Here is a 25,224-nt window from a genome sequence, read left to right on the forward strand (position 1 = left end):
GTGATATAATAATTGTGATACCAAATTAACCATCTTGAATTTTTACCTTATAATTTTACTTAGAAGTGAGGGATTGAGGTACAAATTGAAATTTTGGATTTAATATCAAAATATCTCATGTGAAAGACTAAGCAAGAGTCTTGCAAGTCATTAATCTCTTATCTAAACAAGGTAAGAAAATAAAATAAAAAAACAAAAAACAAAAGTCAATGATTTCTCCACACTAGAAATATAGCCACAAATAGCTGCGGCGGCGAGTCCGCGTTGTTCCGTACGCCGCAGCACACCAATCATCTTCTCTCTCTCTCTCTCTCTCTCTCTCTCTCTCTCTCTCTCTCTCACACACTCGGAATCCGAGGCGTCGCAGGACTTCGATTGAAGCTGCGCAACGCCGCAGCACACCCAATCATCTTCTCTCTCTCTCTCTCACACACTCGGAATCCGAGGCGTCGCAAGACTTCGATTGAAGCTGCGGTGCTTCTATACAGAAACCCTAATCTCACTCAACTCAAGGTAATTGCACTCTTCAAATCCCTAATTTCGAGCCCTTTTCTATCAAGTTTCTCTTTTCCGTTTGGTTGCCGAGAAACCCTGGAATTTAGGTAAGGAAGTAAATTAGCTTGAAATGGAGCTTGAATCCGTTCACAATCTTGTGTCATTGCCTACTTGTTTCCATTTCAATTAAAAGTTGTTCGCAATCTTGTGTCATTGCCTACTTGTTTCCTTTTCAGTTAAAAAATTTCTTACTTTTTTGTGAAATTAGTACTAATAGATTGTGGTTTATGCTTCAACATTGGATTTTTGAGTTGTGGGGGTCTGGATATCTGGTTAATTTGATTTTTTTTTGTATAATTACTGTATTTTGATGGTGTTCCTGACTCTTGAAGCTCCAATTTTTTGTCGTAATCCTGGACATTTCAACTTAAATATCGAATTTTTGAAATATATTTATATACAATATACATGAGTGTGTTTATGTGTTGTGTTTAATTTACTAAGTAGCAGTATTTGAGTTCAGTATCGTACTTGGTTGGTTTTCTGATCTACCAATGATTTTTTATGTATTGCAGAGTACTTTCTGGGTGGTCTCTTACAAAAGAAGTTGCTTCTTCGTAAATATGGAATCCCAGAATTTTATAGGTCTCCTTGCTTCTGGTGATTCTGTCATCGAGAATGTGGGGCACGAAAGTGATGTTCAATATGAAGTTAAAGAAAATGGGGCGGATCTGGGGCAGGAAAGTGATGTTCAATGTGAAGTTCAAGCTAACGGTGAGAACCTGAGGCATGAAAGTGATGTTCAATATGAAGTTACCCATTGCATGCTGGAATCAAACCTTGAAAAAGAATTGGTTGAAGGTGATTCAGATATGGAAATTGAGGACATAAACAACCTCCCTGCCTTGGACAGTTCTCGTTCGGCAAATGTTGAAATCAAATTAGGGGGTAACAAGGACGGGGATGCTCATTGTATACTGTCTGAAACTGTTACAGTTGCAGGAAAGTCAAATGTTTTGTTCCCGAAGGTGCATGAAAATGGTTGCCTTCCGGTCCAAGATTCAAGTACCTTTAAAGTCCCCAAAAAGGGCGGCACTTGTATCCTTCTTCCACATTTGTTTTTTCTTAAGGTTTTCTCCTTGTTCATTTTCAAGCACTTTCCAACTGTGTAACTTTGTGGCATGTGCAAATAGGTTTACTTCTTCAACCATATAATGCAGTATGTTAAAATTAAGAATACTGAAATGTAGGTTCTCTTCATTGATACCATGATCTTTGAATTTTTGTTATCCGTAATTCAACATTGCTAGCTGTATCAGGTGTTAAGAGAGCTAGAATGACAGTTGATGAACATAAAGCTTCAGTGCATGTGACATATGAGTCGTTGACAAGGTGGGGTTGGATTATGCTGTCAATTTAATTACTTTTATTTTTCATATGCACTTAAGCATATATCAGTTATTTTTCATATGCACTTAAATGGGGTTGCATAATGTTTTCATATGCACTTAAGCAAAAAATACAAAGTATTTAGATTATGGAGTATATTTCCAATTGCAGTTTTCCATTTCTCAATTTCTTAATGAATTGTCATAATTTTTTTAGAGCTAGTAAACAAAAGCTTGAAGAACTATTACAGCAGTGGTCAGAGTGGCATGCAAAGCATTCTTCTTCATCTCAAGTAAGACTCCTCGTTTAGTTGGCTCATCATATTGAATACTTTATCTTGTGATGTCACTTTCCATGGGATGGATCATCCAAAGTGTTAAGTTTTAAAGAAAGATTAAGTTCCACTTTCTGTTTGAATGAAGACTCGCTCAAAATTCAGGGTGGGTTGAGTTTAACAATCCTGGGTTTTGGAAGCAATTTTGAACATTTGGCACAGAGAGGTGGCTTCGGCTTGTGAAATGCAGTAAACTTTGAAGAATGATTTTTGTTGTTATAATTCTGGTTATATGGCATGAAAGCAAGAGTATCTTAGAGAATGAGAGGTCTTCAATTGGTAGAGTCCAATCAATAAACTCGCTATTACCCTGTTTTGATTTGTTGACTAAAATTATAATGATGTGTTTTCTTGCCTTATTTTTATTTTTCTTTTGACTGCTGGGTTTATGATTACTTGTATCATGTGATCTTTCAGGATTCTATTGAAGTAGTGGAATCAGGCGAAGAGACCTTCTTTCCAGCTCTTCATGTTGGCATAGAGAGGACGTCTGCGGTGGTATGGTCCTGTTATTGTGTCTACTTTGCTCTATATGCATTTTGTGTGCTTGAGTTTGGGTGCTTTTCTGATTACTTATAAAAAATCTTGTATTATACTTAGCTGCTAAAGTTGTGCAGCCACTAGTTGTTATACTTGGTGACATCTCCTGATTTAGCTTTCTTCAATTTGTTAATTTTTCTGTTTGTCACAAAAACTAGAAAAAGGAATGTTTTATATAAGTTTCATTGTTTAGTACCATTTGTTAGTTTTCTGAAGTATTCTTTCATGTTCAGTCTTTTTGGATCGACAACCAAACACGGAAGGCAGATAACAACGAATCCAATATTTTGGATAACAATGATGTGCCCCTGTATGATCGGGGTTACGCCTTAGGTTTGACTTTGGCGGGTGGCTCAAGTAATGCGGAGGGGTAAACATTTTTATCAGTATTTTCAATATAGTAGGATCATGTTATTGGTTTTATGTTTTATGATGATGGTATTACTATATTTGTTGAAGGTTTTGTAGTTGGTTCCTCATTTTTCATGTTTTGATTTAATCCTTCTGATAGACATGTTTATGTCCTTGATCTTCTTGAGGGAGAAACCACCAGATAATTAAAAATGAATAATGAGTATCAAGAGTGAAGGGTGATTGGGCTCTGAATATTATTAGGTGTCTAAGTAGAGGTCTTCATTTAATCCTTAATCTCATCATGACATGACAATCAGGAGGCTTTGTATGGTAATCTGGTGGTGAAATGTTTGAATCCATTTCATGGTTGTCTTCAGCCTGACTTCTACGTATAAGCAAAAAGTTGTTTTGCAGATGTTTGATATCTTTCTTTCTTATTTTTATTTTTTGTTTCAGAGGCTTGGAGATTATAGATGATGCAAGCCGTTGTTTCAATTGTGGCTCTTATAGTCATTCGTTGAAAAATTGTCCAAAGCCTCGTAACAATGCAGCTGTCAACAGTGCCCGTAAACAGCTCAAGTCCAAACGTAATCAGAATGCTAGTTCTCGCAATCCAACACGATACTATCAGAATTCTCCAGCTGGAAAGTATGATGGTTTAAGGCCTGGTGCCCTCGATGCTGAGACACGGAAGCTTTTGGGTCTTGGGGTAAGTGATCACTCATTGTGTTTAATACAGAACACTTGTTATTGTCTACTGGTGTTCCTTAGAATTAAGAGGCAAATACTGTTAGTTGAACGTTAAGCCCCTATTCCAGATTGTATTATTATAGAAGCTTAATGATGTGCTTGCGGTCACATGAGTCTAGAATATTAAGAACCGATTTATTTATTAATTAATTAATTTATCTGCTTGTGTGCAGGAGCTTGATCCACCACCTTGGCTTAACAGAATGCGAGAAATTGGTTACCCACCAGGATATCTAGGTATTTGAATATATTTTACTGAATTGGCAGTCACTTAAAGCAACCGATTATAAATAATTGTTGTAGTTCTATCACAGAAGTACCAAAAAGGCAAAAAAAAAAAAAAAAAAACAAACTTGGTGAAGTGTTTTCAAATTTACATTCCATTTTGCCAATGACCAACCAAAAGGGGAAAGAAAGTAGTTAGGTTTTTAGCAGGGAATTGATCTGGCCCTTGTGTCCTCCGGCTTCATTTACTTTGTCAAATTTTTATTAGGCAGAAAAAAAGCTTGTGGGTCTGATTTGATGCATAATCAATGGAAAGTTGCTGAAGCTCTGATTAAATGGTTCATATGGTTGAAATGTTATATGCGGGATTAGGCTGTGCATTTGAAACATATTCGAATAGTACATGTTGAAAAGTTCAGAACTATTATTGCAATTTAATACTTGATTCTGGTACTGCATTGTTTGTGGCTGTGCAATGTGCATTTTGAAGAGATTACCCAGCATTAGCAAACGTTTGAGGTTTTTTGCTTTGTGATGTGTGGGATTTTCATATGCTCAGTTTATGGAGAGTACAACAACAACAACAACAAAGCCTTTTCCCACTAAGCTCAGTTTATGGAGAGTGATGTGCTAAAATCCTGGATAGCACCCTTGACCGTCCTGTTTTCTAGAAATATCAAACCTAGGTTTCAAAAAACTATTTTTTAGTCGTACTTTTAATTTATTGTACTTCCCTTTTCCTTTTAGATTTAAATTCTGTTTTGAAGTCGTAACACCTTGTCTTGGCATTTTTAGATGTAGATGATGAAGATCAGCCATCAGGGATAATAATATATGCTGATGGGGAAATTAAGGAAGAACAGGAGGACGGGGAAATTATTGAGACAGACTTTGCTGATCCAGCGAGGAAGAAGACGGTCAAATTTCCAGGAGTAAATGCACCAATCCCAGAAAATGCTGATGAGAGACTTTGGGCTCCTGGACATTCATTTGAAGATCTCTCTAGGAACCGTTCACACAGCAGAGTGAGCCATCATTCAGAACCTGTCAGCAGAGGGCATCACCGCGAGCAAAGGTGGTCCAGGGATTGTAGAGACGATGGGCCTCCTGGCGTTGATCCAGGTTTTGCGCCATCTAGTTACCCTCCAAGATACGGTAGCTATGATTACGGTTACAACTCTCACGGTTCAAGTAGTGCTTCAGCACCAAGAAGTCCTACCTTCGGAAGGTCCCAGTCAGACAGAGTTAGAAGAATCCCGTCATCCAATGAAGGTTCTTTTCCATACTCCAATTCTCGTCATTCACCAAAGAATTATGACTCGGGCAGTACTGAAAGTTGGAACGATGGAAGCAGGAATGACTACGACCTTGATCTTTCAACTTATAGTAGGGATAGGCTAGACAGGCATCGCCATCACCGCAGGAGGTAATGGCAATGACATGTAGCCAGTAGAGATGCTTACTGTGATGGATATAGGGATAGTTTAATCCAAGGAGGCAGTTGTACAAAGAACTAGATGTGATGAGTTTAGATGGCTCTGTGATCATCAGCTGCTGTTGTTGTATGTTATTCTCTAATTTAATGTACTCGAAGATTCCAAGTTCGAAAACTTTGTCGCTTTCGGGCCTCATCAACATTTAAATAAAAATAAGAATTTATGGTAGAGTGAAGTTAAGGTGCAGGGAGTTAGGGTTTTGTCAAGAACTACTATTTGTTTATTTAAAAAAAAAAACCTTTTATAAGGGTTTTGTCATTAAATTCGTAGAAACTAAGGGTTTCCCTTTTCAATTATATGCCCATATTTCTCTTCTAAAAAAAATTACAGATAAACGCTTCAAACCCGATACTTTAGAAAAATATCTTTTAGAATTCTCAACTAAGAGCTAATTAAAACATGACAAGTGATTGGTTGATCAAATGACCGATTCATTTTGAGCGCTATTGCGCAATTTATAATTCCAATGGCTGAGTTTTTTTTTAATAGCAATAAATGAAATAACTTCACTCATCTGCTTCTAATTCAACTATACAAATTATTTGATGTGCAGAAAATGGCGCGGATATGAGTAGCACTCAACAAATGGATAGTCGTGAGACTTTTTTTTCCACAATTTTTTCTCTTGAAGTGTTTTTTCTAATTCTCTGACTTTTGGTGGGTGTAAATCACCTTTAATCTAAAATATATGAGTGCTAGAAAAAAAAAACAAAATTAGAGAAAAAAAAACATAATTATGTTGTAAACATTCCTAATTTAAGTGTGATTGTGTAAATCCTACGTTAGATTTGATTCTAGTTATCATTTCCTATTACAACTTGTATTACTTGGGGAAGAAGGAATATCTTCTCTAGGAGAGATAACAACACACATTCCCCTACAATTCTACAAACACATCTCTCTCTACCGCCGACCCCCTTAACCTTGTCAGATAAAATAGGCTACAACACGTTATTAGCAAGCTCCTACCGCTGAGCTTAGGAATCTGACGTTGAAGAATTTTTTTCTGCATCAAACCAGTTCATCCATATCATCACGCAATCAGGTTATTTCACAATGGTTTTTATCTCGATATTTTTGCAACCTTGATAGCATAAACATTCACTATAATGCATGACCTAACTTTACGTTTTTCAAATTTTAGATTCTACATAAATTGTGTATGCATTATATTCATAATTATTGAATTATGTGAATTTGATATTTGCCATGAATTGCATCAAATACATGTACATGCATTATATTATTGAATTGCATATGCTTTGAATTGAAAAAAAACAAAAAACAAAAAGGGGAAACCAAATCAATCGGTGCCGCTATGGTTCTTCGAACCCCCTGATCTTGCCCCACCAGGCTTGTAATCGGAGCCATCGGCTTCTGGCCTGACCCCAAGCAACTGGGCTTGGCCCTTTACTGGCATCCTGCTCCAGCTCGTTAGGCTTTGGAGCTTCCCCGGCCTAAAAAAAGAATTTTTTTTGGGCTCGCCTAAAGCGGCCCGCGTGAAAAAATAAATTTTTTAGCCTTTGGGTCTGCCTGTAGTAGCCCATTCCCTCGGCCGGTCCTCCCCATGAGCCTGCAGTCCTACCCAAGACCCCCCCCCAACCCAATTTTTGGGCCTAGGTCACACATATCACATTTTCTTAAGCCACCCGTGGGCTTATTATTTTTTTTGGGCCATGAGTTTTATTTACCTAATTATTTTATGCCTAATGTGTTTTATATTTTTTTCACCCATACTTTAATTTGGCCCGAAGTCCAAATAATTAATTCAATTATAATTATCGTCCTAAAGTTATATTTTTGCATATTCTTGTTGCATATTTCTGCGTATATATTTGTGTTTGCCTGCAGGAATATATGAACCTGAAGTTCATAATTATTTTGAAACCTAAAGTTTCTTATAACATGCCTTGTTTGAAAACCTGAAGTTTTTCACTTAAAAACATCACCCATGAAAACCCGAAGTTTTTCATGCAAAATTAAACCAATACATGTCTATTAGAACCTGTATGTTCTACTCCTATGTGAATGGATTGATTTTTCTCCATTACACTAACCACATCTTGTCTATCTATTTTGTGATAGGAACATGTCGAATTTGAACAAACTCGACTTCACCACTTTGGAGGTCTCTGGAAGGAACTACCTCAAGTAGGTCCAAGATGTGAAGCTCCACCTAACTGCCAAGAACTTGCGTCCCGCTATTGAATAAGAGATGGACAACCCTGTTGGCAAAGCTGAAAAAGCCACCACTATGATCTTCATTCGAAGACATATCCATGATGCTCTGCAAACTGAATATCTTGTTGAGGAGGATCCACGTGCATTATGGGTCACTTTGGCTCGTTTTGATCACCAAAAAGACATATTCTTGCCTGAAACAAGACACGATTGGCAGCATTTGCACTTCCAAGACTTTAAGTCTCTGAATGAATATAATTCTGAAGTTTTTCGAATATGATCACTTATCAAGTTTTGCAACGAAACTTTGACTGAAGAGGATCTTCTGGAGAAGACTTATTCGACCTTATCTGCTTCTAATACTGTCATGCGGCAACAATATAGAGCTCAAAAGTTTACTAAGATCTTGGATTTGATCTTTGTTTTACTTTTCGCTGAAAAGCATAACCAACTGTTGATGAAGAATCATCAAGCTCGACCTACTGGGGTGACTGTTGTGCCTGAAGTACATTATAGCACAAACCAACGCCCAAAATGCCAAAAGAGGCATGGTAGGGCCGGCCAGATGCCACCCCACCAAGGTCAACTGAGTCAATGCCCATCCAAGGGAGGAAATAAAGTTCAGAAGCGCCCAAACCTCACTCCCAAGGCCCCAAACTTCAAGAATAAGGGCAAAGCACCTAAAACCATGGATGTGGATATGTGATATCGCTGTGGTTTAAATCACCATTGGTCCCGTGTTTGTCGAGCTCCCAAGAAGGTTGCAAATGAATATTGTTGATGCACAAAACCGGAGGTCTTGGAACAACGTAAATCCGACTGTGAATTTGCAAGTAATGTAAATAACACAAGATGTATCGTGGTTCACCCCAATGTTTGGGCTACATCCACACTAATTATTATATTTATCTAAGAGGTGAGGGAGAGAACCTCTGAATATGAGAGGGGATATGAGAGGGGTGAGAAGGCTTCAGAAATGGCCTCCCCTAATTGTGAGGGTGATGAGTCCTTTTATAGAATAAGGGCTCCTCACTTATTACATATTTGCCCCTTCCTTTATTACATAATTACATTTAAGTCCCCCAAGTATTTGTACGAGATCTAAATACAGAGGCCCTAAATATGGTATAAACAAATATCATTCTCATCGTAACAAGTTTGAATCAAACTTCGTGTAAGTGGACGAACTAGAGACTAGAAAGATGGATGTTTTTTATTTTTAAGAGGATACCACCTCTATAGAATATTAGAATCTTAGACATAGACTTATTTTTTAGTTGAAATAAGACAATGGGGCCGAATTCCACCTAGTGGCCGAACCTCTCCTTTGTTTTGGTTGATTTTTGAACAATTTTCCTTTATGTTTGGATTATTTGTTGGTGATTTGTTTTTTGATATTAAGTTTTAATTAGTTACCATCCTTGAATAAATGAAATTATTTTGAATTGATATTTGTTTTTAAAGCTTTTATGCACGTGATGGATTCAAATTAATTTTTCATTCTAGGTATGACTAGTGGGAAAGTTAGTTGTCTAGCAGATAGTGCAACCACACACACAGTTTTGAGTGAATGCATCTATTTCACTAACTTTATACCTAAAAATGCATATCTGACAACCCTCTTAGGCCCATCCAACCTAATTGAAAGATATGGTAAGGCACGTATAATATTGTCCAATGGTACAATCTTGACCATTTTTGAGGCACTTTTTTCTCCACGTTCCGGAAGAACGTTTTTAAGTTTCAAGGACATTGGATAACAATTACCACACTGAAACCCACGTAGGAAACAGAGTTAAATTTCTGTGCATAACTTCATATGAATATGGCTAGAAGTGTATTCTATAGAAGATGGAGCGTATCTCGAGTGGTCTGTTTACTACAACCATATGCCCCATAGAATTCCACTATGTGGCCGGCCCTACTACTGGGACCGCACACGAAATTACACTTTGGTATTATCGTTTGGGACATTATGGACGGATAGCGATGCACTGTATCCTCAAATTTTCACACGGGCATCCACTAACCTGAAGTTTAGGTTCGATCCAAGGAAACACATGTCAAACATGTTCAATGGGAAAGCTTATTACAAAGCCTTCTTATGACAAGATTCGTTCGAATCTTCCCATTTTTCTACAACGGATTCAGGGGGATATTTATGGACTGATTCACTATCCCTGTGGACCATTTAGATACTTTATGATTTTGGTTGACACTTCCACACGTTGGTAACACGTGTGCTTGTTGTCCACAAGGAACGTTGCATTCTCCAAACTATTGGCTCAGGTTATCAAGCTTAAGGCTCACCACCCTGATTATTTGATCAAATTTATTCAATTGGATAATGTTGGAGAATTCTCATCTAAAACTTTTTATAACTATTGCATGTCGGTTGAGATTGAAGTTGAACATCATGTACCCCATGTTCACACCCAGAACGACCTGGTAGAGGCTTTCATTAAGCGCTTACAAATGATAGCTCGATCGTTGATCATACGTACCAAGCTCCCAATCGCTGCTTGGGGCTATGCAATATTGCACGCAACAAAGTTGGTCCGCTTGAGGCCTGTTGTGACACAACTATTTAGCGCCCTTAAGTTGGTTACCAGATACGAACCTGAAATATCGTATATGCGTGTATTGTGCGGTATATGTGCCGATCTCGCCGCCCTTACGTACAAAAATGAGGCATCAGCGAAAGATGTGAATCCATGTCGAATATGATTCTTCTTCGATTATTCGTTACTTAAAACCTTTAACATGCGATATGTTTATGGCTCATTTCGCGGATTGTCACTTCTATGAGACAATTTTCTCGTCGTTAGGGGGAGATAAGAACGAATTATCATGGACGAGTCCCACTTTGTCTCATTTAGATCGCCGCACTGCTCAGTCTGAAACTGAAGTGCAGTGCATATTAGATCTCCAGAGCATGCCAGATGCTTTCATCTATCTAGCGCGCGTGACAATATCACATATTCCAGCTATGAATATGCCTGCAAAGATGGATGTACCTAATGTACGATGGACTTCCTTCTTGGAGGCCCATGACGCTAATATTGGTGATCCATGTACATTAGTGGCTAGCCAATCATCTGCTCCTACATAAAAACATGGCAGACCCCTTGGTTTAAAGGATTCACACCCTCAAAAGAGGAAATCCACATCACAAGGTCTTGAAGAGCCTACCGTGAATCTGATTATCGCTTACTTATTCTATCCAACTCATGAGGAAATTCTAGATTACGGAAGCGTCCTTGAAGAGACGAATCCTCATCCCAAGAATCGTGAGATTTCGGTCTATTATGCTAGCTTAGATGATGTGTGGCGTAGAAATGAGATAATTGTCGACGTTGCATTATCATTTGCAGTAGCTACTGAGATTATGTTAAGTGATGACATTGAACCGCGTTTCGTTGATGAATGTCGATGTAGAACTGATTGATCAAACTGGAAACAAGCAATCCAAGTTGAACTCGATTCGCTTGCGAAACGTAAGGTGTTTAGACTTGTAGCTCCTACTCCTCCACATGTGAAGCTCGTTGGCTATAAATGGGTTTTCGTTCGGAAGCGTAACGAGAAGAATGAAATTGTGCATTAAAAAACTCGTCTTGTTGCACAAGGCTTCTCACAACGCCCCAATATTGACTATAACAAAACTTATTCACCAGTTATGGATGTGATTACTTTTTGCTACCTTGTCAGTTTGGTAGTTTCCGAAAAACTGGATATGCAGCTGATGGACGTAGTAACCGCGTATCTCTATAGGGATCTTGATATGGAAATCTATATGAAAGTTCCTAAATGACTTACATTGACTGGTTCAAATACGAAACATGCTCTTAATTCGGCCAAAGTGTTCACTCTACGGTTTGAAACAATCAAGAAGAATGTGGTGTAACAGTCTAAGTGAGTATTTGACTAGTCAGGGATATGTGAACAACGAACTATACCCTTGTGTGTTCATTAAGAAGTCACATTCTGGATTTGTGATTGTTGCAATATATGTCAATGACATGAATCTTATCGAAACTCCTGAAGAGCTCGCAAGAATTGTCATGCACCTGAAGTCAGAATTTAAGATGAAAGATCTAGGTAAAACGTGATATTGTCTCGGTCTCGAGATAGAGCATTGTTTGGATGTAATCCTAGTATATCAATCGAACTACACCCAAAATGTGTTGTGCCGTTTTAATGAGGATGAAGCGAAGCATTCGAGTACTCCTATGGTCGTTCGATCGCTAGATGCAAAACGAGATCCCTTCCGTTCGAATGAGGATGATAAAGAGATTTTGGAGCCTGAAGTTCCTTATCTAGGTGCGATAAGCGCTTTATTGTAATTAGCTCAATGCACAAGACCCGACATCTCATTTGTTGTTAATCTTTTGGCAAGATACAGTAATGCACCAACATGTAGACATTGGATTAGCGTGAAAGACATCTTCTATTACCTTAAGGGTACTACAGATTTGGGCTTGTTTTATCCTTATGGATCCTCGAGTGATGCCACACCTTTTGCTTCTTGTGTCGATTCTCGCCTTGGTGGTTATGCTGACGCATGATACTTATCTGATCCGTACAATGCGCGTTCTCAAACCGGTTATGTCTTTACCATTGGAGGCACCATAATCTCTTGGAGGTCAACTAAACAGACCTTAGTTGCCCATTTGTCTAACCGTGCTGAAATTCTTGCCTTACATGAAGCAACTCGGGAATGCTTTTGGTTGAGAGCAGTTGTGGGCCATATTCGAAGCTCTTGGAATCTTTATCCCGCCGTTGATGTCCTGACGACGATATTTGAAGATAATGCAACACATATCGAACAACTTAATAAGGGTTGCATCAAAGGAGACAACACCAAGCACATTACGTTGAAGTTCTTCTTTTCACATCAACAACAAGAGTATTAGAAGATTGAAGTCGCGCAAATTTTTTCACAACAATAGTCTGGTCGATCTTTTTCACCAAATCATTACCGAAGACGACGTTTCAGAAGTTTGTTCATGGAATTGGTATGCGTAAACTTTCCGAGTTGTAACTTTGCTATTTCTCTTTGGAATTGTGTCAAACTCAGGGAGAGTATCCTAAAGATACTTGCTTGATCTTAATGTACTCTTTTTCCTTACGATTAGGAGCATTTATCCCTACTAAATTTTTGCTACCTAACTAGGTTTTAACAAGGCACCCACCTTGGGCTGGTCATATCCCTGAAGACATCTCGTAGACGTTTTTTTTTACTTTGCATTTCTCATACATTTTTCCTTAGACTATGAATTTTGTCACTACTCGGGTTTTTGCCATAGCCTTAGGGTTTTTTTTAGTGAGACTTACTACTTATGCAAGTTTCTACCTTATTGAGAATAAACGTTGTTCCTTAGAATCAGTGCCGATGAGTCGACTTCCTCAACTTCTGCATGATATTAAATCTACCTTGAGTATTTACACACTCAAGGGGGAGTGCTGTAAATATTCCTAGTTTAAGTGTGATTGTGTAAATCCTAAATTAGATTTGATTCTAGTTATCTTTTCCTATTACAACTTGTATTACTTGGGGAAGAAGGAATATCTTCTCTCCCTTTACTACTATAAATAAAGGCACAATGCAGGATGGATAACAACACACAATCCCCTACAATTCTACGAACTCATCTCTCTCAATCTCTCTTCACCGCTGCCCCCCCCCCCTTAATCTTGTCAGATAAAATAGACTACAACAAATTAATATATATTGTAATTTTTGGAACTAAATTATTTTGAAAATAACTTCTTCTTCAAACTTCTTCACTTATAAGATTTTATTTTTTGTCATCAATCCCTATAAAATATTTCAAACCAAAGAGAAATATTGGGCTTTGTTTTAGCAAAAAAAAAAAGAAATACTTGGGCTTTTGAGCTTGGGTTTCCCTTTCTACTTTATTAGGGATTTCCTACCAAAACGATGGTGAAAAAAAGAGTTTACCTTACTATTTAAAATTCGATACTTGAGACCACACAGTATTTCAGTCTGGTGGTATTCTTCTTTATTTAGAAGTGAGAGTCTTGTGTTCGAATCTAGTGGATAATGAATTCGATACCAAATTAGGCTGCTCATAGTGTGACTTAGCTGAACTCCCCTCCCTTTAGTGTAAAAATATCGATGTACTCGAAAAAAAATTTCGATACTTAAGGGTCAAACTTATAAAAATTGTGTTTTTACTTATTGATAAAGGGAACCCCAATGCAAATTCATGTTTGGGCAACTTAAGCACAACTGGAATCGAATATTTACTTGTTTACACTTTTTTCGCGTGACATTTAGACAGACAGAGTTAAAAATGAGAATTTGGGAATACACACATCACCAATCTTCTGCCGTAAAAGGTTTTTCTGTAAATGTAGCCAGAGCTAGATATTTATCCGCCTATTATGCATCTCTTCACTCGTGTAGCGCATCAAGACTGAGCTAGATATTATTGGCGTATCCAGACGAACGGAGGTGAAAAGTGGCGTGCGGGTAATTTGGTAATATAAAACACCCTTCTCCTTGCGTGGGGAGTAAAACCTAGGTTTTTTCTTGGATATTATATAAGTATTTCGACTGACCGCTCCTGCTTAGTATTTGTCTCTCTCAAACATTCACTTAAACTATTCAATAAAAAGCTTCAGTGGGCCACCACCGATGGTAACGTCGAGGACGCAAACTTCAGCTTCAAGCCAATAAAGAAAAAGAGGAAATTACAGGTCTTTTTCCTTAAACCCTATCCCTCTTTATTTTTTCCAATTAGGGTTTTTCTCGATTTCCCTCCTCTTTGCTTCCTGCTGATTTTTTTAGGGGTTTCTGACTTCGTTGCTGATTGCAATTCGGCCGTGGCCGGCGGCGTTAAATCCCAATTCTTGTTTCCGACTCGCCGTTGATCGCAATTTTGTTGCGTAATTTGATGACTTATAATTTTTTTTAAAAATTTAATTGAATGGTTTTTTTAGTGGGATAATTTGAGCAGCGAATTGCTGAATTTTGGATTTGGGGGATTAGGGATTTTAGCTCTCGGCGAGGTAAAGATTTGTAATTTGTTGAAAAAATTGGGGGATTGATAATTGTGTTTGCAAATTGGCGATTTGAGCGAATTGATGAATTTGATTATTTTAATAGGATTTTGAAATTTAATTTAGTATAATGTGATGGTTTCGCGTGGAAAATCATGATTGAAACGTGGTAATTGGTAAATGTTATCAACCAGCAGCTGCATTGTTATCGAGATTATTATTTTGTGGATGAAACTTTAATAATTTCCTGCAGTGTTGATGCACACTCAAACATTCTGTTTGTAATTTTTCATACTAAATGTTTGGTAATTTACAGTTTCAGCATGAATGAAGTCTCATAAAATCAGCAAGATGGATGTACAAATATACAATTCAGAACAAACTCTTGGCCATATGCCAAACAACCCGGGGCTGAATTCGAGTCCTTTTTTGCCGGGAGGGGATAGTTTACGCCGTCAAGCATTAAAATGCCCAGTAGGTTACTTGAGGGATTGGCGCAAAGGTCCTAAAGTTATCCGCTTTCGTAATTTCGTTAGGAAACTACTGTAAGTCTCTTACAGCTCGTATTTCAACATAAGCAGATATATTAAACTACGCTTGCCTAGTCTTAAGAATTTGTTTTATTTGTTCTGACTTTTGAAATTCTTCCACAGTAATGAATACTTCTTAATACGTACCAATTACGGGTGTGGAGAGATGGCATCTGATTATGCGGCTGTGGTGGAGAACCAGCTATTTATGGAGGCTATTTCTGAGGTCTGCATTCACATTAAATTGAATTTAGCTTGATAAGTTTGTTATTTTATCTTTGTTTTTGCTACTAAATGGGAAAAACTTAATAGCCAATCGTGGCCATGCTATTGGAAATACCTTTTGTATTCTGATGCTTAATAATTAGTCCTTGTAACATGTTTTTGAGTAACTCGGTGACCTCATCAACTAGCTTCAAATTCTTTTAAGAAAAAAACTTGTTACTTGAATCGTGTAGGATATATTTTGCTATCTCGTCTGCCTGAAACTTTATGAATATGTGTTAGTTATCCTGAATTTTTCAAATTTTGATATATTTTAGGAGGAGTATGTGAATGTGGAAACATTATCTCATCGGCTGCAAAAATTACTCAACCTATATGATGCAAACTCCAGTCAACCAGCAGTTTCTGCAGAAACACCTTTCAACTGCTTGGGTGGTGCTAGTAGATCTGACTCCGTTTGTAATAATGCATTCATAGCTAACAATGCTGACGATGTTAACCTCATAAAAGGTGGGCCATTTGAACCGTCCATCATAAACATAATTAACAATTGGTTAGTTTTGGACATATTTATCTAATAGCATAATTAATTTCTCTTGCAGGGTTCCCTTTTAATGGTGATAAGCAGGGAGATACTAAAAGATTCATTACTTCCGATGAACTGGACATGCCTTGCCTGACAGGCCTAAGACAGGCTTCTTCTGAGACTGTTGTTCCTTTTGAGGATGCTTCAACATCAGTCGCTGCATACTCCAATGCCAATCAAGGATATCTGAATTACATTTCTGGCATATCATCTGATTGTCAGGTTCAACAGCAACATCTTGGCCATGGTATGGGTTTGTTTTTGGTCCCCAAATCATATAATCTGAATAACATTCCTGGAGATGTAATTCTTGATTCCATATTTAGCTACAGGCTATAACTTAGTATCTAAATGACATACTCCTTTGAGATTTTTGATGACTTTATTAAGATGTCTTGGTTTTGCTCTGAATTACTGTAGAAGTAGCATTATTGTGTTCTTATTATGAAACAACATAGTTGGATCCAAGGCCATATTGCTCATGCTCCCCAAGTTCTCCCATTTTACATTTGATAAACTTGCTTGCTATATTGTATGTTCACTGATCCAATATGTTCTCAAGCAGACTATTTGCATCTGTTTATCAACAGGCGTGCACTTATTTAGAGTTGTAAATTATGTTATTAGAGAATTTATATTTCTAGAAGTAAATATATTATATAGGAAAAGTGTAAAACATACTTGAGTTTAACTAGTCTATCCGCTCAAACATCTTCACTAAACCCTTTATGCTGTTTGCCTGCTTCTAACAAGTTTTTTTTTTTTTTTTTTGGTAAAGTTGGATCCTCTAAATTCGAAGGTCGTTTGGGGAGTAACCAGAATGCTCAATCGGTTGTTTTTCCATCCACAGAGGGAGAGTTTTCAGTGTTTTCCTCTTATAACTTGCTGATCCCTCAACATGTTCCAACGGATGTTCCTGTAATCTCCAGAGAGATCTCAACTCTTGAGGATATATTGCAATCTTGCTCCCAGATGATAAAGTGTCAACATAACCGGAAACGATCCCTTCATCCATTAATGTGGTCTCAGGTGCCTCCAGTACAGTCACATGGTGCTCACCAGTATGCTTCAGATGGACCCAGTGCAGGAAACATTGAAGATATGCTGCCTTCATCAAAAAGGTTGAAGATGGGTAACAAATATGGAAGTAATCATCTATTGGCTCCTTCAGTTGTTCAACATTGTGTTCCTGGAGGACTTTCATATCTGCAGCAAGAGTCTAAATCTCCTACATCCATTAATTCTGAGGACATAGTGCAATCTTGTTCTCAGACGATAAAGTGTCACCATAACCAAAAACAATCCTCTCATCCATTGAAGCGGCCTCAGGCTCCTCCAGAACAGTCACATGGTGCTCAACAGTATGCTTCAGATGGACCCAGTTCAGGAAGCATCAAAGATTTGCTGCCCTTGTCAAACATGTTGAAGACGGATAATAAAAAAGAAAGTTCTCATGTATTGGCTCCTTCAGTTGTTCAAATTTGTCTTCCTGGAGGACTTTCAGATCTGCATCAACAGTCTGAATCTCCTGTATCTATAAGTTCTGAGGATATAGTGCAATCTTGCTCCCAGAAGATAAAGGCTCAGCATAACCGAAAACGACCCTTTCATCCATATTTGCAGCCTCAGTTTCCTCCTGAACAGTCACATGGTGATCAACAGTATGCTTTAAATGGACCCAGTTCAGGAGATATTGAAGATATGTTGCCATCGTCAAAAAAGTTGAAGATGGAGAACAAAAATGAAAATTACCATATATTGGCTCCTTCAGTCATTCAACCTTGTGCTCCTGAAGGACCTTCATATCTGCAGCAACAATCTGAATCTCCTGTATCTATTAACTCTGAAGTAACACATGTGGAGATGGAACCAGTAAATAATTCCATACAAGAATCAATGAGGATCAATGACGTTACAAAATGTGATTCTGACAATATCCTTAAACTGAACTCTGAGAGTGTGCCCATTCCTTCTGGGGAAGGATCTGCTTGTCATCAGAGGGAACAGATAGACCTTACTAGCAGTAGTGAGATTATAGACAATGTGAAAGAATTTTCTGGAAGAATGGGGTCGAATAGTTTCCATTTTTTCTCAGAAGAGCTTAAAGAGGGAACTGTGAGGACTGAGTTCATCCAGACAGAGCCAGAACCAGACTCTGATTTTGAGGAAGTAATAAAGCCACAGAATCCAGAAACAAATAGTGTCCTATTGACGGAACTATTTAAACAAGAGAAAATCAAGGAACATTTATCGAATCTTGGGCAGAGCATTGATAAGGTAATAATTTTATATTCATCATTACTACTGCTCCAAGAGTTTCAACTGTTTTTAATTGCCAAGGTTTTCATTCATTTAGCATGAAGGGTAATATTCTCATGCATGTTGTTTAAAACAGAGTATCTTGATGGAAGACAGAGAAAACAGTGAGAAAGTGTGTCAGTTGTGCGCATTAGGAAAGCTGTTTTTTGCCCCTGCACAAATATATTGCTCATGCTGTGGTCTCCGTATCAAGCGCGGTGTAAACTATTACTGCACACTAGACGAGCATAGTTCACGATATTGTTTTTGTAACTTGTGCTATAAGGGGTCTCGAAGAGGAAATATCTCATTTCATGGGATCCGTATCTCAAAGGCAACACTTGGTAGAAAGAAGAACGATGAGGAAACTGAAGAACCGGTAAGTAAAGTCATACTGACTTCTTATCTTCTGAGATCGTGAAAGTAATTACTTAATTACTGAGGCTTTTTATGTGCTTGCAGTGGGTTCAATGTGATAAATGCAAGGGCTGGCAACATCAGATATGTGCTGTCTTGAATGATAAAAGTGCTTTGGGAGGCCAAGCTGAGAACACATGTCTCAAATGCTTGTTAAAAGAAACAGAATGTGGGGAGCTCAAGAACTTACCAAAGAGTTCTGTTTTCAGTGCAAAAGATCTGCCAACTACCATGCTTAGTGACCATATAGAACAAAGACTCTTTAGGCGCCTCAAGCAAGAGAGAGAAGAGAGAGCAAAGGTCGAAGGAAAAGAGTTTTTTGAGGTAAGAAGTAATCTTCGATTTGGAATATAGTACTTTCAGCTTATCTGATTTATTTTTCATTCTACTGAGAATTTTATTTGTTTTGAGATTTGCGCAATTTTGATCACTGGATAGATGTCGTGAGATGAATGCCTAGCGATTAGGAATAATCAATTTAATCATGGGCAGCTTGATCTTTATTTTCTACCTAATGAAGTTGCTTGTTTTGGATAATCGTGTGTGTATCACCATACAGAAACGTTCATAATCTGAAGTCCTTTGAAGCTGCTTGTTTGTTATGTTTTATCTTAATGGGTTGTTAGGTCCCGGGAACAGAGGGCTCTGTTGTCTAAATGGTTTGTTCTGTTGAAAGTGTAAAAAGAATACATCCAATCTAATGAGAATAAATATTCTGCCTTTAAGTCACATGCTAATCAACTCAATCACGCCGGTTCAATGTAAATTAAATTTTGATTTGAAAGTCCTGTTTTGATATTCTCAAAGAATGTATCTACGGTATACAATCCTTTCTGTCTACTTATTGTTTATGTTTTGTTTGATGGGTTGTTAGGTTCCAGGAGCAGAAGATCTTGTTGTGAGAGTAGTGTTATCTGTTCAAAAAACACTAAAAGTTAAGCAGAAATTTTTGGATCTCTTTCATGATGAGAATTACCCTGCTGAATTCCCATACAAATCAAAGGTGAGACAGCTTTTACAATCCATAGACTTCTTTGTCCCACTGAATCTCCTCTCTTTCAGTATAATTGCTTGTTTGTTACAACTTTAGGAAAACCTAATTGGACTTTTTTCTTTTTGCATCCAGGTTATTCTTTTGTTTCAGAAGATTGAAGGAGTAGATGTATGCCTTTTTGGACTGTATGTGCAGGAGTTTGGCTCAGAATGTAGTCACCCGAATAAGCGTTGTGTTTATATCTCATATCTGGATTCTATTAAGTACTTCAGGCCAGAGATAAAAACCGTGACTGGAGAAGCTCTTCGTACGTTTGTTTATCATGAAATACTGGTAGTTACCTCTTTTCCCTATCATTATTTAGTCCCATGTTATTGCTATGTAAATCGACATATGTTTACTTTCATGTTCTGTTTTGCTATTTTTCTACAGATAGCTTACCTTGAGTTTTGCAAGAAACGAGGTTTTGTTACCTCCTACATATGGGCGTGTGCCCCTTTAAAGGGTGAAGATTATATATTACACTGCCATCCAGAAATGCAGAATATGCCCAAGCCTGAGAAGCTGCGGCAATGGTCTCCCTCTCACTCTGTCTCTCTCATATGTGTGTTTGTTTGTCTTTGTGTATGCATTTCTGCATATTTTCCTTCTCTGATTTTAACTAAGTCCCTTGTGCAGGTATCAGTCAATGATAAAAAAAGCAGCTGAAGAAAAAATTGTGGTCAGTCACACTAATTTATATGATCGGTTTTTTATCCCCACTGGGGAATGTAACTCCAAGGTAACAGCAACTCGTTTGCCATATTTTGATGGTGACTATTGGTCTGGTGCTACCGAGGATGCAATCAGGGCGATTGAACAAGGGATGGCAGATACACAGAAGAAATCAAAGAAAACAATAACAAAGAGAACTTTGAAAGCCATGGGGCATACAAATCCTTCTGATGGCTCTACCAAAGATATTCTTCTGATGCAGAGAGTAAGTATTCTAAACCTTTTCCTTTCTAATTCTTCCTACTAAATTGGTGGCTTAAAAGCTATCTTCTAATTATCTTATTCTTCACTTTGCATACTCTAGATGAAGCAACCTTGGTGGCTTAAAATATACCCTATCTAGTCAAGTGAGACCAGTGTGCGAACTCTGATAGATATGGGTACAAACAGAGCACAAACTAATGCTTGATTAATACGATCGCCTTCATTTTGATCTCCTACTTCCCTAGGGTGTAAGGAGGGCAATATATTATCTAGATTCTGTGGTTTTCTGGGAATATCTATTCCTTGATCACAATATCAATATTTGAGTGTGAGTGTTAGTCTTAAATTTCAACAATGATAACAGTCAATAGGTCTTCGGAAGAAATAAAATATTTACACGAGCATTGTCAATTGCGTTAATGCTATTAATAGATTTACCCTCTTTTTCTACCTGTTATTATCTCTCGATCTTATTTTGTTGCGTCTTCCTTTTTAGATGGGTCAAACCATTTTACAGAGTAAGGAGGACTTTATAATTGTCGACATGCAGTATGTTTGCACACACTGTCATGAAGCAATATTATCTGGACGACGCTGGTCTTGTGGTCAGTGCAAAAGTTTTCACCTCTGTGGAAGGTAATGAATCACTCTGAAGTCTCTCCTTCTCTTCCAAACTTTTTATGTCTCCTTTAATAAGAATGTTCTCATTGAAATGTAGTATTGTTCATCCTTCTTAGTTACCTGATATCTTATTTCCCAACAAGGAATGAGTGGGATGAGCACTACTACATAATTGATGTGTACCGTTTTATCTCTATTTACTTTTTGAATGTATATGTTGCAGATGCCATGACGCTGAGCGCAAAAATTGTGGACAGGACATTCACATCTCCATTAACATGGAACGACATGTGCTTTCTCAGGTGAACTTTAAACCTTATGAGCTCTATGGTATTCTTGTCCCTGTAGCAATGCATATCTGCAGACATGATTAGCCTTCCCAGTAGATAACTAAGCGAGTGGCAAAGGAAACATAAAAGTTTATACCAGTCAACTAGTGTTAACATCTACCAAGCTTAAAATAATATGAACTGGCCTAGGTACCAGTTTTACCAAATGCATTGTAGATTTAAATATATGCTCCTGTTAATGATTAGAGTGACATATTTGTACTTATAACAATTAAATCTGATTAATTCGTATGACTTTTGCTCTTTTCCAGGTTGTGGTGGAGGATATGCTTTCTGACACTAAGGACGAAGATGTTATTTCAAACAACAATTTACTTGAGAATAGGCATAGTTTCTTGAGCTTGTGTGAGAAAAAACATTATCAGTTTGGCACACTTCGCCGGGCCAAGTATTCCTCAAAAATGATTCTGCATCATCTCCATAATGCTACTGCGCTAACTTCTGGGAACACATGCAGTCTTTGCCATAAGGATGCTGTGATTGATCAGAGATGGGTGTGTGAAATGTGCCCAGAGTTTGATGCTTGTGCAACATGCTATCGAGAGAAAGGAAGCTCTTGTCATATTCATAAGTTGACTGAAAGTTCTCCCTCAGCTAGCCATAGCCGTACGACAGAGAGTCAACAGGCACCGAAAAAAGGATTTCTGGTATAAAAGTTATAATTTTTAATATTTCAACATTTCTTCGGATTTGCATGTAGTAGTTTTCATTTTTTCTCATGATAATAATATTATTAAAAATAATGATAAAGATAATATTCATCATTCCTTCTTTGCAAATAGTAATTTTAGTTAGCCAAAGGAAAAGTTGCACTGTGCGTGCGTGTGTACATGTTTTTGGAGATGTTCAGTTTCTTTCTCAGGTCATTATGCTTTGATTAGACTTATAGCGTAAACATGTGGTGCAGATAAGGGAACTGCTGGATGTTTTACAGCATGCAACTACATGTTACCCAACCAAGAGTCAGCCTTGCTTTTACCCAAACTGCCTCCAAATGAAGAAGCTAATCTACCATGCAGTCAAGTGCACAGTTCGGGCTTCAGGAGGTTGTCAGTTCTGTAAGAAGGCATGGTCTGGATTGATTTTGCATTCGATAAACTGTAGAAAACCAAATTGTACCACACCGCGTTGCATGTGAGTAATCTTTGCATTTAGCCACCACCCCCTCCACACAAAAAGGGGTCTTGCTTTTTTCGTTTTCATTATCTGCATTACCATAATTGCTCTATTTTTTGGCTGAAGGGATCTGAGGAAGTATGCAGAAGAGCGTCGGCTGAAGAATTAGTCAGGTAGTGAGCAGTGAAGGTTGCTAAGAGTTGATAGTCTAAAGTGTACAGAATAGGGCAGGATTGTCAACAGCAGCAGCCTAATGTATAGAAAGTTGAGCAGCAGGACAACTTCCAGCGTTAAGTATTGCAGCGCTCAACGATGTTGTCAAATAAAAACACAGTAAAATCTGAGTCTAGTACCAACCCCATGTATACAAACTTTGTGGCATTCCTTCAGACGGGTTGTGATTCGAGGGGTTGGTACGGTTCCAATACAAAATAGGCTTAGAAAAGGTATGCTTTTGATAACTGGTTAAGGCTCTTTCTGCAGTCCTTACCCCTTCCCTGAACAGAGTAGTTTTCGTGGACGTCGGTAGACGAGCACATGTTTAGAATTGGTAAATCAGAACCTCTAGTTTGAGGCAATGACAGTTTTTATGTGTTCTTCTCGTTCTTTAGGTTTCTGATGTAATCTTCCGGTGACTTGATCATTTATGTACTTGCACATGTAAATTCAATGTCGTTTATTAGTTTTACCAGAAAGAGCTTTGTTGTGATGTGTCTTCTCTGTGCTGTAGTTTTTTTAAGGAGGATTTGAGCTTGGAATCTCTTGTTTGTCAATCAGCCAATACTTCTGCGAGAATGACTCGAAAACAAGATAATTTTTCATTAAACTGTTGAGCGTCGAGCAATGTATTAGAAGGCCGAGGCGTGGATGAGGCATCCGAGGGGTAGCCTCATCTTAAATTTTTTTAATGTATATGTTTTATATATTATACATATAATTGTATAAAAAATAATATTTTGTATAATAAACATCCATTCTCAATTTACCATTCTCTACTTTGTACCTATTTGTAGCTGTATCTATTGTTAGTGTGCTTTTGCTCTTGAAATGCATTGCTACTTTAATGTGTTGTATGGTCTGAATATGCTTCCTATTTTTGGTACGAATTGCCATCTGCTGCTCGGTGAAGTTGAAAATGCAAAGCAGTACATGGTGTTTATGTAGTTTTGTGTTCCGAATTAGTAAAGGTGTATGTTTTATGTCATAATGTTACAATGTTGTTTATATAGTTTTATATATTTTAGTATTATATTGATCATAACCTTTGTGTCTACCTTAAGAGCAGTTCCACCGTGGGAAAGCCCCCCAGGGCTATCCATTATGTAATCTACCTAGTGAACAGTAATTGCCTTTAATGAACAATAATTATCTTTTGCATCTTCACCCTTACACTTGAATAGCCCTGGCAATAGGTAAATAAAATAATAGTACTTTTTGCATCTTGCTTGGAATTTCCTGTGCACTCTCCACTCCCTCATGTCACTCCCTCTCTTTCCACTCATCTTTCTCACTTCTCTCTATTTTTCTGAAGTTCCTCTCTCTCTCTCTCTCTCTCTCTCTCTCTAAGCTCTCGACACTCTCGCTCTCTCTAGAGCTCTGAGAGCTCTCACCCACTTTCCTCTTCGAAAATTAAACAAATCAAACCCCAAAACCATGAAACCTTAATCTTTGGGACTAAATGATCCTAGCTATACCGTTGCATGCATCATCGGACCATCACGGTGTAAACCACCATTAAAGCCGAGAGCTTCAAGATCTAAAACTCGAACCCAGGTGAGGTTCTCTATGCAAATCTTGTTTCATTATGTCTTAATGTTGCTTGGGACAAGATTTGTGATATTTTTCCAGTTCGAAACCAGAGGTTTAACCCCCTGCAATTTCTCTGAAACCTTGCCTAGTTTTGGTCACCTCCTCGAAGCAAACTCCGGCAAGTTTGTGGGTTCTGGAGCTCTTCCTCAGTTTGAATCCATTCCATGTACTTACATGCCTCTTTGCATGTGAAAATTAGTTGGAAATTACTAAGGTTTGACATGCATGCATACTGTTTTTCCCCATTTCCAGAATCCGGCAAAGAAACCCAGCCCTTGCAGGCCATTTTCCGGCAATAAAAAAGTGGCTGACGTCTGGGCGACGGCAACCTTACGTCACGTTGCCTTCGGGCTCTCGGGCTGGCAACTTATGTCGGGCCTCTCCCTTGGCCCTGCTTGGGCTCCATCGCTAGCACACGCTGGGCTTGCTTGCTCGGGCTCTCTGCCATTGTTCCCAGGCCTGTCCCTCGGGCTCTAGCACACGCTGGAGCTGCTCTATCCAATATTAAGT

The 25,224-nt window shown here is 38.1% G+C and overlaps 2 protein-coding genes across 6 annotated transcripts; both read left to right on the forward strand.

The window, feature by feature from the left end:
* The first annotated feature begins 216 nt into the window (after positions 1 to 216).
* LOC126611317 (uncharacterized) lies at positions 217 to 5,758 on the forward strand. 2 transcript variants are annotated; one of them, XM_050279539.1, is made up of 9 exons: positions 217 to 602; positions 1,071 to 1,593; positions 1,806 to 1,887; positions 2,101 to 2,176; positions 2,636 to 2,716; positions 2,992 to 3,128; positions 3,569 to 3,821; positions 4,036 to 4,099; positions 4,883 to 5,758. In XM_050279539.1, the coding sequence occupies exons 2-9, from the start codon at positions 1,119 to 1,121 to the stop codon at positions 5,515 to 5,517; spliced, it is 1,803 nt and encodes a 600-aa protein (XP_050135496.1). In that variant the 5' UTR covers positions 217 to 602; positions 1,071 to 1,118; the 3' UTR covers positions 5,518 to 5,758. The 2 variants fall into 2 exon arrangements, with proteins under 2 accessions (XP_050135496.1, XP_050135495.1); XM_050279538.1 differs by having other exon boundaries at positions 218 to 513.
* Positions 5,759 to 14,327: 8,569 nt separating this feature from the next.
* On the forward strand, positions 14,328 to 23,894 carry LOC126612588 (histone acetyltransferase HAC12-like). Of its 4 annotated transcripts, none has more exons than XM_050281048.1 (17): positions 14,328 to 14,487; positions 15,107 to 15,335; positions 15,444 to 15,546; positions 15,863 to 16,055; positions 16,148 to 16,378; positions 16,910 to 18,408; positions 18,527 to 18,808; positions 18,892 to 19,170; positions 19,721 to 19,849; positions 19,973 to 20,173; positions 20,273 to 20,415; positions 20,519 to 20,819; positions 21,315 to 21,454; positions 21,663 to 21,741; positions 22,041 to 22,436; positions 22,697 to 22,923; positions 23,032 to 23,894. In XM_050281048.1, the coding sequence occupies exons 2-17, from the start codon at positions 15,118 to 15,120 to the stop codon at positions 23,072 to 23,074; spliced, it is 4,464 nt and encodes a 1,487-aa protein (XP_050137005.1). In that variant the 5' UTR covers positions 14,328 to 14,487; positions 15,107 to 15,117; the 3' UTR covers positions 23,075 to 23,894. The 4 variants fall into 4 exon arrangements, 3 of the variants coding, with proteins under 3 accessions (XP_050137005.1, XP_050137006.1, XP_050137004.1); XR_007619175.1 differs by lacking the exon at positions 14,328 to 14,487 and having other exon boundaries at positions 14,503 to 15,335; positions 23,032 to 23,351; positions 23,636 to 23,894; XM_050281049.1 differs by lacking the exon at positions 14,328 to 14,487 and adding an exon at positions 14,503 to 14,799.
* The last annotated feature ends 1,330 nt before the right edge of the window (positions 23,895 to 25,224 follow it).

This window comes from Malus sylvestris, chromosome 17 (genome assembly GCF_916048215.2).
Source record: "Malus sylvestris chromosome 17, drMalSylv7.2, whole genome shotgun sequence".
Lineage (NCBI taxonomy): Eukaryota > Viridiplantae > Streptophyta > Magnoliopsida > Rosales > Rosaceae > Malus > Malus sylvestris.